Source organism: Oncorhynchus masou, unplaced genomic scaffold (genome assembly GCF_036934945.1).
Source record: "Oncorhynchus masou masou isolate Uvic2021 unplaced genomic scaffold, UVic_Omas_1.1 unplaced_scaffold_944, whole genome shotgun sequence".
Taxonomy (NCBI): Eukaryota; Metazoa; Chordata; class Actinopteri; order Salmoniformes; family Salmonidae; genus Oncorhynchus; species Oncorhynchus masou.
Genome location: NW_027015934.1, coordinates 145,001 through 160,211, shown reverse-complemented (window position 1 = coordinate 160,211; position 15,211 = coordinate 145,001). Strand labels below are relative to the sequence as shown.

The following is a 15,211-nucleotide window of genomic DNA, read 5'->3' as shown; positions in this document are numbered from 1 at the left end:
ACTACACTACACTGTTATACACTACACTACACTACTCTACATTACACTACTCTACACTAAACTACACTACTCTACACTACACTACTCTAACTGCACTACACTACACTACACTACACTACACTACTCTACATTACACTACTCTACACTAAACTACACTACTCTACACTACACTACTCTAACTACACTACACTACACTACACTACTCTACATTACACTACTCTACACTAAACTACACTACTCTACACTTCACTGCTCTAACTGCACTACACTACACTACACTACACTACACTAACTACACTGCACCACACCACTCTAACTGCACTACACTACTCTAACTACACTACACTACTCTAACTACACTACACTACTCCAACTACACCACACTATTCTAACTACACTATACTATACTACATGAACTACACTCCACTACACTACACTCCACTGCACTCCACTACAATGGTCAACAACACTAACTACACTCCACTCCACTACACTACAATGGTCAACAACACTAACTACACTCCACTCCACTACACTACAATGGTCAACAACACTAACTACACTCCACTCCACTACACTACAATGGTCAACAACACTAACTACATTCCACTCACTACACTACAATGGTCAACAACACTAACTACACTCCACTCCACTACACTACAATGGTCAACAACACTAACTACACTCCACTCCACTACACTACAATGGTCAACAACACTAACTACACTCCACTCCACTACACTACAATGGTCAACAACACTAACTACACTCCACTCCACTACACTACAATGGTCAACAACACTAACTACACTCCACCCCACTACACTACAATGGTCTACACTACACTAACTACACTACACTAACTCCACTCCACTAACTACACTACACTCCACTCCACTCCACTACACTCCAACTGCTCTACACTACACTACTCTACACTACACTACTCTACACTACACTGCTCTACACTACACTAACTCCACTCCACTCCACTGCACAACACTACAATGGTCAACAACACCAACTACACTCCACTCCACTAACTACAATGGTCAACAACACTAACTACACTCCACTCCACTAACTACAATGGTCTACACTACACTACACTACTCTAACTGCACTACACTACTCTAACTACACTATACTACACTACTCTAACCACACTACACTGCACTACACCACTCTAACTGCACTACACTATTCTAACTACACTACTCTAACTACACTATACTACACTACTCTAACCACACTATACTACTCCAACTACACTACACTACACTACACTACTCTACTCTAACTACACTACACTACTCTAACTACACTACACTACTCTAACCACACTACACTACTCTAACCACACTATACTACTCTAACCACACTACACTACTCTAACTACACTACACTACTCTAACCACACTATACTACTCCAACTATACTACACTACATGACACTACTCTAACTACACTACACTACTCTAACTACACTATACTACACTACTCTAACCACACTACACTACTCCAACTACACTACACTACACAAATCAAACTACACTATACTACACTACACTACACTACTATACTCTACACTACACTACACTACACTACTCTAACTACACTATAATATACTACACTACACTACACTACACTCCAACACACTCATAAATACAAACATACTGTGTGGAGGCAACCATGCACGTGCAGCTGTACACACACACACTCGTTCAAGTCAACCTTTTTCTCCAAGGCGCAGTGTGATCCCCTGGAATATGACAGGCTACTGTGATGTCCTGTCTAACCCAGTCCAGTGACACTGTGACACTTTGGTTAGATCACACTGCCTTCACAAAGCTACTTGTATGAACTCATCAAACGGGTTGTGTGTGTGTGTGTTTGTGTGTGTCTGTGTCTGTGTGTCTGTGTCTGTGTGTGTGTGTGTTTTTGTGTGTTTGTGTGTGTGTGTGTGTGTGTGTGTGTGTGTGTGTGTGTGTGTGTGTGTGTGTCTCTGTGTGTGTGTGTGTGTGTGTCCTCGTGTTCCCAGATGACAGTGTGAAGGCTGGCGTCCACTAAGGTGACCGTAGCGGCCTGGGCAGCCCATCCACATGATCACATGACTCTGGACATGGACGCCGTCCTGTCGGACTTCGTCAGGTCCACTGGGGCGGAGCCTGGGCTGGCCAGAGATCTGCTGGAAGGTAAGACCAGAACCGGGCTGGGTTAGGTAGGACTGGGCTGGGTTAGGTAGGACTGGGCTGGGTTAGGTAGGACTGGGCTGGCCAGAGATCTGCTGGAAGGTAAGACCAGAACCGGGCTGGGTTAGGTAGGACTGGGTTAGGTAGGACTGGACTGGCCAGAGATCTGCTGGAAGGTAAGACCACAACTGGGCTGGGTTAGGTAGGACTGGGCTGGGTTAGGTAGGACTGGACTGGCCAGAGATCTGCTGGAAGGTAAGACCAGAACCGGGCTGGGTTAGGTAGGACTGGGCTGGGTTAGGTAGGACTGGGTTAGATAGGACTGGGTTAGGTAGGACTGGGTTAGGTAGGACTGGGCTGGGTTAGATAGGACTGGGTTAGGTAGGACTGGGCTGGGTTAGGTAGGTCTGGGTTAGGTAGGACTGGGCTGGGTTAGATAGGACTGGGTTAGGTAGGTCTGGGTTAGTTAGGACTGGGCTGGGTTAGATACGACTGGGTTAGGTAGGACTGGGCTGGGTTAGATAGGACTGGGTTAGGTAGGACTGGGCTGGGTTAGATAGGACTGGACTGGGTTAGGTAGGACTGGGTTAGATAGGACTGGGTTAGGTAGGACTGGGTTAGGTAGGACTGGACTGGCCAGAGATCTGCTGGAAGGTAAGACCAGAACCGGGCTGGGTTAGGTAGGACTGGGCTGGGTTAGATAGGACTGGGCTGGGTTAGGTAGGACTGGGTTAGGTAGGACTGGGCTGGGTTAGATAGGACTGGGTTAGGTAGGACTGGGCTGGGTTAGGTAGGTCTGGGTTAGGTAGGACTGGGCTGGGTTAGATAGGACTGGGTTAGGTAGGTCTGGGTTAGTTAGGACTGGACTGGGTTAGGTAGGACTGGGCTGGGTTAGATACGACTGGGTTAGGTAGGACTGGGTTAGGTAGTACTGGGCTGGGTTAGGTAGGACTGGACTGGGTTAGACAGGGCTGTGTTAGGTAGGACTGGGCTGGGTTAGATAGGACTGGGGTAGGTAGGACTGGGTTAGGTAGGACTGGACATGCCAGAAATCTGCTGGAAGGTAAGACCACAACCGGGCTGGGTTAGGTAGGACTGGGCTGGGTTAGGTAGGTCTGGGTTAGGTAGGTCTGGGTTAGGTAGGACTGGGCTGGGTTAGGTAGGTCTGGGTTAGGTAGGTCTGTGTTAGGTAGGACTGGGCTGGGTTAGGTAGGACTGGGTTAGGTAGGACTGGGTTAGGTAGGACTGGGCTGGCCAGAGATCTGCTGGAAGGTAAGACCACAACCGGGCTGGGTTAGGTAGGACTGGGCTGGGTTAGGTAGGTCTGGGTTAGGTAGGACTGGGCTGGGTTAGGTAGGACTGGGTTAGGTAGGAGTGGGTTAGGTAGGACTGGGCTGGCCAGAGATATGCTGGAAGGTAAGTCCAGAACCGGGCTGGGTTAGGTAGGTCTGGGTTAGGTAGGACTGGGTTAGGTAGGACTGGGCTGGGTTAGGTAGGACTGGGTTAGGTAGGACTGGGCTGGGTTAGGTAGGTCTGGGTTAGGTAGGACTGGGCTGGGTTAGATAGGACTGTGTTAGGTAGGACTGGGTTAGGTACGGCTGGGTAAGACTGGGTTAGGTAGAACTGGGTTAGATAGGACTGGGTTAGATAGGACTGGACTGGGTTAGATAGGACTGGACTGGGTTAGACAGGACTGGGTGAGGTAGGACTGGGCTGGGTTAGATAGGACTGGGTTAGGTACGGCTGGGTTAGACTGGGTTAGGTTAGATATGACTGGGTTAGGTAGGGCTGGGTTAGGCTGGGTTAGGTTAGATAGGACTGGGTTAGGTAGGGCTGGGTTAGGTACAGCTGGGTTAGACTGGGTTAGGTAGGACTGGGTTAGATAGGACTGGACTGGGTTAGACAGGCCTGGGTGAGATAGGACTGGGTTAGGTATGGCTGGGTTAGATAGGACTGGACTTGGTAAGGTAGCACTGGGTTAGATAGGACTGGGTTAGGTAGGACTGGGTTAGACAAGGCTGGGTGAGGTAGGACTGGGTTAGGTACAGTTGGGTTAGATAGGACTGGACTGGGTAAGATAGGACTGGACTGGTTTAGGTATGACTGGACTGGGTTAGGTATGACTGGACTGGGTTGGATAGGACTGGGTTAGGTATGACTGGACTTGGTTTGATAGGACTGGGTTAGAGGGGACTGGATTAGATAGGACTGGACTGGGTTAGATAGGACTGGACTGGGTAAGATAGGACTGGACTGGGATAGACAGGACTGGATTAGATAGGACTGGGTTAGATAGGACTGGACTGGGTTAGATAGGACTGGACTGGGTTAGATAGGACTGGATTAGATAGGACTGGACTGGGTAAGATAGGACTGGACTGGGATAGACAGGACTGGATTAGATAGGACTGGGTTAGATAGGATTGGACTGGGTTAGATAGGACTGGGTTAGATAGGACTGGACTGGGTTAGATAGGACTGGACTGGGTTAGATAGGACTGGACTGGGTAAGATATGACTGTACTGGGTTTGATAGGACTGGATTAGATAGGACTGGGTTAGATAGGACTGGACTGGGTTAGATAGGACTGGACTGGGTAAGATAGGACTGGACTGGGTTAGACATGACTGGATTAGATAGGACTGGGTTAGATAGGATTGGACTGGGTTAGATAGGACTGGACTGGGTAAGATAGGACTGGACTGGGCTGGACAGGACCAGGTTAGATAGGACTGGGCTGGGTAGGACTGGACTGGGTGGGACATAGTATCAGGGTTAGGGAGGACTGGACTGGGTGGGACATAATATCAGGGTTAGATAGGACTGGGTAGGACATAGTATCAGGGTTAAATAGGACTGGGTAGGACATAGTATCAGGGTTAGATAGGACTGGACTGGGTGGGACATAGTATCAGGGTTAGGGAGGACTGGGTGGGGACATAGTATCAGGGTTAGGGAGGACTGGACTGGGTGGGACATAGTATCAGGGTTAGGGAGGACTGGGTAGGACATAGTATCAGGGTTAGGGAGGACTGGACTGGGTGGGGACATAGTATCAGGGTTAGGGAGGACTGGACTGGGTAGGACATAGTATCAGGGTTAGGGAGGACTGGGTAGGACATAGTATCAGGGTTAGAGAGGACTGGGTGGGACATAGTATCAGGGTTAGGGAGGATTGGGTAGGACATAGTATCAGGGTTAGTGAGGACTGGGTAGGACATAGTATCAGGGTTAGGGAGGACTGGGTGGGACATAGTATCAGGGTTAGGGATGACTGGGTGGGACATAGTATCAGGGTTAGGGAGGACTGGGTGGGGACATAGTATCAGGGTTAGGGAGGACTGGACTGGGTGGGACATATTATCAGGGTTAGGGAGGACTGGACTGGGTGGGACATAGTATCAGGGTTAGGGAGGACTGGGTGGGACATAGTATCAGGGTTAGAGAGGACTGGGTAGGACATAGTATCAGGGTTAGGGAGGACTGGGTAGGACATAGTATCAGGGTTAGAGAGGACTGGACTGGGTGGGACATAGTATCAGGGTTAGAGAGGACTGGGTAGGACATAGTATCAGGGTTAGGGAGGACTGGGTAGGACATAGTATCAGGGTTAGAGAGGACTGGGTGGGACATAGTATCAGGGTTAGGGAGGATTGGGTAGGACATAGTATCAGGGTTAGTGAGGACTGGGTAGGACATAGTATCAGGGTTAGGGAGGACTGGGTGGGACATAGTATCAGGGTTAGGGATGACTGGGTGGGACATAGTATCAGGGTTAGGGAGGACTGGGTGGGGACATAGTATCAGGGTTAGGGAGGACTGGACTGGGTGGGACATATTATCAGGGTTAGGGAGGACTGGACTGGGTGGGACATAGTATCAGGGTTAGGGAGGACTGGGTGGGACATAGTATCAGGGTTAGAGAGGACTGGGTAGGACATAGTATCAGGGTTAGGGAGGACTGGGTAGGACATAGTATCAGGGTTAGAGAGGACTGGACTGGGTGGGACATAGTATCAGGGTTAGAGAGGACTGGGTAGGACATAGTATCAGGGTTAGGGAGGATTGGGTAGGACATAGTATCAGGGTTAGGGAGGACTGGGTGGGACATAGTATCAGGGTTAGGGAGGACTGGGTAGGACATAGTATATGGGTTAGAGAGGACTGGACTGGGTGGGACATAGTATCAGGGTTAGAGAGGACTGGGTGGGACATAGTATCAGGGTTAGGGAGGACTGGACTGGGTGGGACATATTATCAGGGTAAGGGAGGACTGGACTGGGTGGGGACATAGTATCAGGGTTAGGGAGGACTGGGTGGGACATAGTATCAGGGTTAGGGAGGACTGGGTGGGACATAGTATCAGGGTTAGGGAGGACTGGGTGGGACATAGTATCAGGGTTAGGGAGGACTGGACTGGGTGGGACATAGTATCAGGGTTAGGGAGGACTGGACTGGGTGGGGACATAGTATCAGGGTTAGGGAGGACTGGACTGGGTGGGGAGATAGTATCAGGGTTAGGGAGGACTGGGTGGGGACATAGTATCAGGGTTAGGGAGGACTGGGTAGGACATAGTATCAGGGTTAGAGAGGACTGGGTAGGACATAGTATCAGGGTTAGGGAGGACTGGGCTGGGTGGGACATAGTATCAGGGTTAGAGAGGACTGGACTGGGTAGGACATAGTATCAGGGTTAGGGAGGACTGGGTAGGACATAGTATCAGGGTAAGGGAGGACTGGACTGGGTGGGGACATAGTATCAGGGTTAGGGAGGACTGGACTGGGTAGGACATAGTATCAGGGTTAGGGAGGACTGGGTGGGACATAGTATCAGGGTTAGGGATGACTGGACTGGGTGGGACATAGTATCAGGGTTAGATAGGACTGGGTGGGGACATAGTATCAGGGTTAGATAGGACTGGACTGGGTGGGGACATAGTATCAGGGTTAGGGAGGACTGGACTGGGTAGGACAAAGTATCAGGGTTAGAGAGGACTGGACTGGGTAGGACATAGTATCAGGGTTAGGGAGGACTGGGTGGGACATAGTATCAGGGTTAGGGAGGACTGGGTGGGACATAGTATCAGGGTTAGATAGGACTGGACTGGGTGGGACATAGTATCAGGGTTAGAGAGGACTGGACTGGGTGGGACATAGTATCAGGGTTAGGGAGGACTGGGTAGGACATAGTATCAGGGTTAGGGAGGACTGGGTGGGACATAGTATCAGGGTTAGGGAGGACTGGGTGGGACATAGTATCAGGGTTAGGGAGGACTGGACTGGGTGTGGACATAGTATCAGGGTTAGGGAGGACTGGGTAGGACATAGTATCAGGGTTAGGGAGGACTGGGTAGGACATAGTATCAGGGTTAGGGAGGACTGGGTGGGACATAGTAGCAGGGTTAGGGAGGACTGGACTGGGTGGGACATAGTATCAGGGTTAGGGAGGACTGGACTGGGTGGGACATAGTATCAGGGTTAGATAGGACTAGACTGGGTGGGGACATAGTATCAGGGTTAGGGAGGACTGGGTGGGACATAGTATCAGGGTTAGGGATGACTGGGTGGGACATAGTACCAGGGTTAGATAGGACTGGACTGGGTGGGACATAGTATCAGGGTTAGATAGGACTGGACTGGGTGGGACATAGTATCAGGGTTAGGGAGGACTGGACTGGGTGGGACATAATATCAGGGTTAGATAGGACTGGACTGGGTGGGGACATAGTATCAGGGTTAGGGAGGACTGGACTGGGTGGGGACATAGTATGAGGGTTAGGGAGGACTGGGTGGGACATAGTATCAGGGTTAGGGATGACTGGGTGGGACATAGTACCAGGGTTAGATAGGACTAGACTGGGTGGGGACATAGTATCAGGGTTAGGGAGGACTGGGTGGGACATAGTATCAGGGTTAGGGATGACTGGGTGGGACATAGTACCAGGGTTAGATAGGACTGGACTGGGTGGGACATAGTATCAGGGTTAGGGAGGACTAGACTGGGTGGGGACATAGTATCAGGGTTAGGGAGGACTGGGTGGGACATAGTACCAGGGTTAGATAGGACTGGACTGGGTGGGACATAGTATCAGGGTTAGGGAGGACTGGGTGGGACATAGTATGAGGGTTAGGGAGGACTGGGTGGGGACATAGTATCAGGGTTAGGGAGGACTGGGTAGGACATAGTATCAGGGTTAGGGAGGACTGGGTGGGGACATAGTATCAGGGTTAGATAGGACTGGACTGGGTGGGGACATAGTATCAGGGTTAGGGAGGACTGGGTAGGACATAGTATCAGGGTTAGTGAGGACTGGGTAGGACATAGTATCAGGGTTAGGGAGGACTGGGTGGGGACATAGTATCAGGGTTAGGGAGGACTGGGTGGGGACATAGTATCAGGGTTAGATAGGACTGGACTGGGTGGGACATAGTATCAGGGTTAGATAGGACTGGACTGGGTAGGACATAGTATCAGGGTTAGATAGGACTGGGTGGGACATAGTATCAGGGTTAGGGAGGACTGGACTGGGTGGGACATAGTATCAGGGTTAGGGAGGACTGGACTAGGTGGGGACATAGTATCAGGGTTAGGGAGGACTGGACTGGGTGGGGACATAGTATCAGGGTTAGAGAGGACTGGACTGGGTGGGGACATAGTATCAGGGTTAGATAGGACTGGACTGGGTGGGGACATAGTATCAGGGTTAGGGAGGACTGGACTGGGTGGGACATAGTATCAGGGTTAGGGAGGACTGGACTGGGTGGGGACATAGTATCAGGGTTAGGGAGGACTGGACTGGGTGGGGACATAGTATCAGGGTTAGGGAGGACTGGGTGGGACATAGTATCAGGGTTAGGGAGGACTGGACTGGGTGGGACATAGTATCAGGGTTAGAGAGGACTGGACTGGGTGGGACATAGTATCAGGGTTAGGGTTACATTTTGGGTTATATTTTTGTTTCAGTCCAGTAATTGCTGTCCCTGGTTAGTAGCAGGGCAGAATATGATCACACTCAATATGTTTCTTCCTGCTGTTTAGTCCAATACTAAACTAGATGTCCTCGTCCATGTCAGAGACAGAGAACATTACAGATTTTACCTCCTAGAGATGTTTCCTTCAGTCAGGTCCCCTCCGCTGTTTCCTATGTCCTAGAGATGTTTCCTTCAGTAAGGTCCCTTCCTCTGTTTCCTGTTTCCTAGAGATGTTTCCATCAGTCAGGTCTCCTCCTCTGTTTCCTATGTCCTAGAGATGTTTCCTTCAGTAAGGTCCCTTCCTCTGTTTCCTGTTTCCTAGAGATGTTTCCTACTGTCAGGTCTCCTCATCTGTTTCCTGTTTCCTAGAGATGTTTCCTACTGTCAGGTCCCCTCATCTGTTTCCTGTTTCCTAGAGATGTTTCCTTCAGTAAGGTCCCTTCCTCTGTTTCCTGTTTCCTAGAGATGTTTCCTACTGTCAGGTCTCCTCATCTGTTTCCTGATTCCTAGAGATGTTTCCTACTGTCAGGTCTCCTCCTCTGTTTCCTAGAGATGTTTCCTTCAGTATGGTCCCCTCATCTGTTTCCTGTTTCCTGTAGCTTTTACCTACTGTCAGGTCTCCTCCTCAGTTTCCTGTTTCTTATAGATTTTACCTACTGTCAGGTCTCCTCCTCAGTTTCCTGTTTCTTATAGATTTTACCTACTGTCAGGTCTCCTCCTCAGTTTCCTGTTTCTTATAGATTTTACCTACTGTCAGGTCTCTTCATCTGTTTCCTGTTTCCTATAGATTTTACCTACTGTCAGGTCTCTTCATCTGTTTCCTGTTTCCTATAGATTTTACCTACTGTCAGGTCTCTTCATCTGTTTCCTGTTTCCTATAGATTTTACCTACTGTCAGGTCTCTTCATCTGTTTCCTGTTTCCTAGAGATGTTTCCTACAGGAAGGTCCCCTCTGTTTCCTGTCGTGAAGTAGTCTCAGTGGATACTGTGAGGTTACTACAGTAGCTCTCCGGTCCATGTCTCTTCCACCTACATAGACATGGTGATGCGGTAGCCCTGTAGGTTGAAAACAGAGATCGGCAGTAGCAGGAAGAAAGGAAAGGAAAGAAAGGAAAGGAAAGAAATGTCCTGTAGGAATATTTTATATATTTTCTTAACTTAGTGTCTTTCTGACGGCCTTCCTGACCAAATCGTTGTCTGTCACCTCAACGAACAGAACCAGGACGTGAAGCGGACGGACATCATTTCAGGGGACGGTTCATGTCACGACGACCATGAACTCATTAGCCCATTAAAGTCAGAAAGCAAGACGCTGTATTTGGTGAGGAAACACAGACGGACAGAACAGGCTAGTTAGCAGATGAAGAGGAGGAGCCTTGTCTCATTCTGGCTTCAATCCATCTTCATCATCCCTCTCTCTTTGGTCAGACATCACTTTTTCATTAGAGCTGAGACAGAGAGAGAGAGAGAGAGAGAGAGAGAGAGAGAGAGAGAGAAAATACCCTTAAATTGAAATTAGAGAGAGAGAGAGAGAGATGCTGGCAGGAAGGGAGGGAGGGAGGGAGTGAGAGGGTGGAGGGAGGGAGGGAGTGAGAGGGTGGAGGGAGGGAGGGAGTGAGAGGGTGGAGGGAGGGAGGGAGTGAGAGGGTGGAGGGAGGGAGGGAGTGAGAGGGTGGAGGGAGGGAGGGAGGGAGTGAGAGGGTGGAGGGAGGGAGTGAGAGGGTGGAGGGAGGGAGGGAGGGAGTGAGAGGGTGGAGGGAGGGAGGGAAATAAGAAATGAGAGAGAGTTAAAGAGAAAGATAGGAGGGATAGAAAGATAGGAGAGAGAGTGGTAATGAATAATGTAGTTATATCCTCAGCTGTCTCTATTCTGTGTCGGCTGGTGACTCTTACTGTTGTAAACCTTCTAATGCGGCCATTGAAGGATACAAGATGTTTATCGACACGTGATGCCAAGTGGTTGTTGTTCTTTGGAAATTAATTGAGAGATGTTTTTTGAGGCCTGTGTTCGAACTGGCTGTAGTTATGTCTTTGCTGGCTGTTTGCATTATATCTATGCACAATACAGTAGTGTAGCGCTTTTTGCACTGTTGTATTAGCATGGATGCTAGTTTTAGCATAGATACCAATAGGTCTACAGTATTCCTCTGTTATTACATTAGCATGGATGCTAGTTTTAGCATAGATACCAATAGGTCTACAGTATTTTTCTGTTATTACATTAGCATGGATGCTAGTTTTAGCATAGATACCAATAGGTCTACAGTATTTTTCTGTTATTACATTAGCATGGATGCTAGTTTTAGCAGGTCTACAGTACTGCGCTGTTATTACATTAGCATTGATGCTAGTTTTAGCAAAGATACTAATAGGCCTACAGTACTTCTCTGGTGTTGTATTAGCATGGGATGCTAGTGTTAGCATACTGTAGATACCAATAGGCCTACAGTATTTTATCTGTTGTTGTGTTAGCTTGGATGTTAGTGTTAGCATACTGTAGATGCCAATAGGCCTACAGTATTTTATCTGTTGTTGTGTTAGCGTGGATGCTAGTGTTAGCATAGATACCAATAGGCCTATAGGTACTTTTCAGCTGTCGCGTTAGCATGGATGCTAATACTTCTCTGCTGTTGTTGTGTTAGCATGGATGCTAATACTTCTCTGCTGTTGTTGTTAGCACAAATGCTAATAGGTCTGCTGCAGCCTGGATTGCCATCCTAACCCTAACCATCCCAGCGATGGCTTTATGAGCGAACTCCCAACTCTGTGTGAAATACACTGAAGGTCGTTGTGAACTTTTTTTATTTTTTTTTATTTATGTTTTACCTTTATTTAACTAGGCAAGTCAGTTAAGAACAAATTATTGTTTTCAATGACGGCCTAGGAACAGCGGGTTAACTGCCTGTTCAGGGGGCAGAACGACAGATTTGTACCTTGTCAGCTCGGGGGTTTGAACTTGCAACCTTCCGGTTACTAATCCAACGCTCTAACCACTAGGCTACCCTGCCGCCCCTCCACTCTAACCACTAGGCTAACCTGCCGCCCCTCCACTCTAACCACTAGGCCACCCTGCCGCCCCTCCACTCTAACCACTAGGCTACCCTACCGCCCCTCCACTCTAACCACTAGTCTACCTCCCGCCCCTCCACTCTAACCACTAGGCTACCTACCGCCCCTCCACTCTAACCACTAGGCCACCCTGCCGCCCCTCCACTCTAACCACTAGGCTACCTACCGCCCCTCCACTCTAACCACTAGGCTACCTACCGCCCCTCCACTCTAACCACTAGGCTACCTACCTCCCCTCCACTCTAACCACTAGGCTACCCTACCGCCCCTCCACTCTAACCACTAGGCTACCTACCGCCCCTCCACTCTAACCACTAGTCTACCTCCCGCCCCTCCACTCTAACCACTAGTCTACCTCCCGCCCCTCCACTCTAACCACTAGGCTACCTACCGCCCCTCCACTCTAACCACTAGGCTACCCTGCCGCCCCTCCACTCTAACCACTAGTCTACCCTACCGCCTCTCCACTCTAACCACTAGGCTACCTACCGCCCCTCCACTCTAACCCTCCACTCTAACCACTAGTCTACCTCCCGCCCCTCCACTCTAACCACTAGGCTACCTACCGCCCCTCCACTCTAACCACTAGGCTACCCTGCTGCCCCTCCACTCTAACCACTAGGCTACCCTGCCGCCCCTCCACTCTAACCACTAGTCTACCTCCCGCCCCTCCACTCTAACCACTAGTCTACCCTACCGCCCCTCCACTCTAACCACTAGTCTACCTCCCGCCCCTCCACTCTAACCACTAGTCTACCTGCCGCCCCTCCACTCTAACCACTAGTCTACCCTACCGCCCCTCCACTCTAACCACTAGTCTACCTCCCGCCCCGCCCCTCCACTCTAACCACTAGTCTACCCTACCGCCCCTCCACTCTAACCACTAGTCTACCTCCCGCCCCTCCACTCTAACCACTAGGCTACCCTACCGCCCCTCCACTCTAACCACTAGTCTACCTGCCGCCCCTCCACTCTAACCACTAGGCTACCCTGCCGTGAACTTGATCTCTACTGTGATGTACGGCGGCCTTCAGAAAGTATTCATACCCCTCGACTTATTCAACATTGTGTTGTGTTACAGCCTGAATTCAAAATAGATGTGTTTTCTCTCTCACCTGTCTCACACACAATACCCCATAATGACAATACCACATCCCATAGTGACAATACCCCATAATGACAATACTCCATCCCATAGTGACAGTAGCCCATCCCATAATGACAATACCCCATAATGACAATACCACATCCCATAGTGACAATACCCCATAATGACAATACCCCATCCCATAGTGACAATACCCCATAATGACAATACCCCATCCCATAGTATCAATACCCCATCCCATAATGACAATACCCCATAATGACAATACCACATCCTATAGTGACAATACCCCATAATGACAATACCACATCCCATAGTGACAATACCCCATAATGACAATACCACATCCCATAGTGACAATACCCCATAATGACAATACCCCATCCCATAGTATCAATACCCCATCCCATAATGACAATACCCCATAATGACAATACCACATCCCATAGTGACAATACCCCATAATGACAATACCCCATCCCATAGTATCAATACCCCATCCCATAATGACAATACCCCATAATGACAATACCACATCCCATAGTGACAATACCCCATAATGACAATACCCCATCCCATAGTATCAATACCCCATCCCATAATGACAATACCCCATAATGACAATACCACATCCCATAGTGACAATACCCCATCCCATAATGACAATACCCCATAGTGAAAACATGTGTTTAGACATTTGACTCACTCAGTAAGACATGACAGTGTGTGTTCTCGCTGAGGGAAGGGACTGTCCTAGTTAGCAGCTCAACATATGAAATGACATCACCAGCTAACTCACATCTCCCTGTGTGTGTGTGCGTGGGTGCGGTGCTGTGTGAAGTCTTACAGGCATGTACAACCTGGACTCAGAGGTAAATGTAACATAGTACACGTAAATCTGTGACAACCAAATTACTATGATATGTTACGTTTCGTATATGGCATGTGCAATATTAATTTGGGGATGCCCGTAATCCAATGATAAGATAAGAGTCGAATTACAATTAAAGTTGTCCGTGATGCGATTTGAATACGCAACTTTTGGGTTGCTAGACGTTTTGTGTTGCTAGACGTTTTTTAGCTGGGAATACAGCAGGGACGTTTCGTTTTTGAGGTCGGGCTGGCATGTAGGGAAGCAGCAGGGACGTTTCGTTTTAGAGGCCAGGCTGGCATGTAGGGAAGCAGTAGGGACGTTTCGTTTTTGAGGCCAGGCTGGCATGTAGAGAAGCAGCAGGGACGTTTCGTTTTTGAGGCCAGGCTGGCATGCAGGGAAGCAGCAGGGACGTTTCGTTTTTGAGGCCAGGCTGGCATGAAGGGAAGAAGCAGGGACGTTTCGTTTTTGAGGCTGGGCTGGCATGTAGAGAAGCAGCAGGGACGTTTTGTTTTTGAGGCCAGGCTGGCATGCAGGGAAGCAGCAGGGACGTTTCGTTTTTGAGGCCAGGCTGGCATGAAGGGAAGCAGCAGGGACGTTTCATTTTTGAGGCCAGGCTGGCATGAAGGGAAGAAGCAGGGACGTTTCGTTTTTGAGGCCGGGCTGCGATATGTTACGTTCGTTATGGTTTCATAAGATAGAAGGTTACTTAAGCCAAAAACGAAAGGGGGGAGGTTGGCCGATGAAGATGGGTAGCAGCATAACGCGAACGTCTAGCAACCCAAAACGTCTAGCAACCAAAAACGTCTAGCAACCCAAAGGTTGGGTATTCAAATCACATCACGGACATCTTTAATTGTAGTTCATCTCTAGACCAGCACCACTCTTCTACCATACTGAACCTAGACCAGCACCTCTCTCTAGACCAGCACCTCTCTGATATACCATACTGAACCTAGACTAGCACCTCTCTTCTTCCATACTGAACCTAGAACA

At 49.2% G+C, this 15,211-nt stretch overlaps 1 protein-coding gene across 1 annotated transcript in view; it reads left to right on the top strand.

Annotated features, from left to right (window-relative positions):
- The first annotated feature begins 2,049 nt into the window (after positions 1 to 2,049).
- Positions 2,050 to 15,211, top strand: part of otud7a (OTU deubiquitinase 7A) — a 76,103-nt gene continuing 62,941 nt past the window's right edge. The window contains exon 1 of the mRNA XM_064964277.1: positions 2,050 to 2,197. Coding sequence (XP_064820349.1) covers positions 2,113 to 2,197 — 85 coding nt within the window. The 5' untranslated portion in view covers positions 2,050 to 2,112. The remainder of the gene's footprint in view (positions 2,198 to 15,211) is intronic.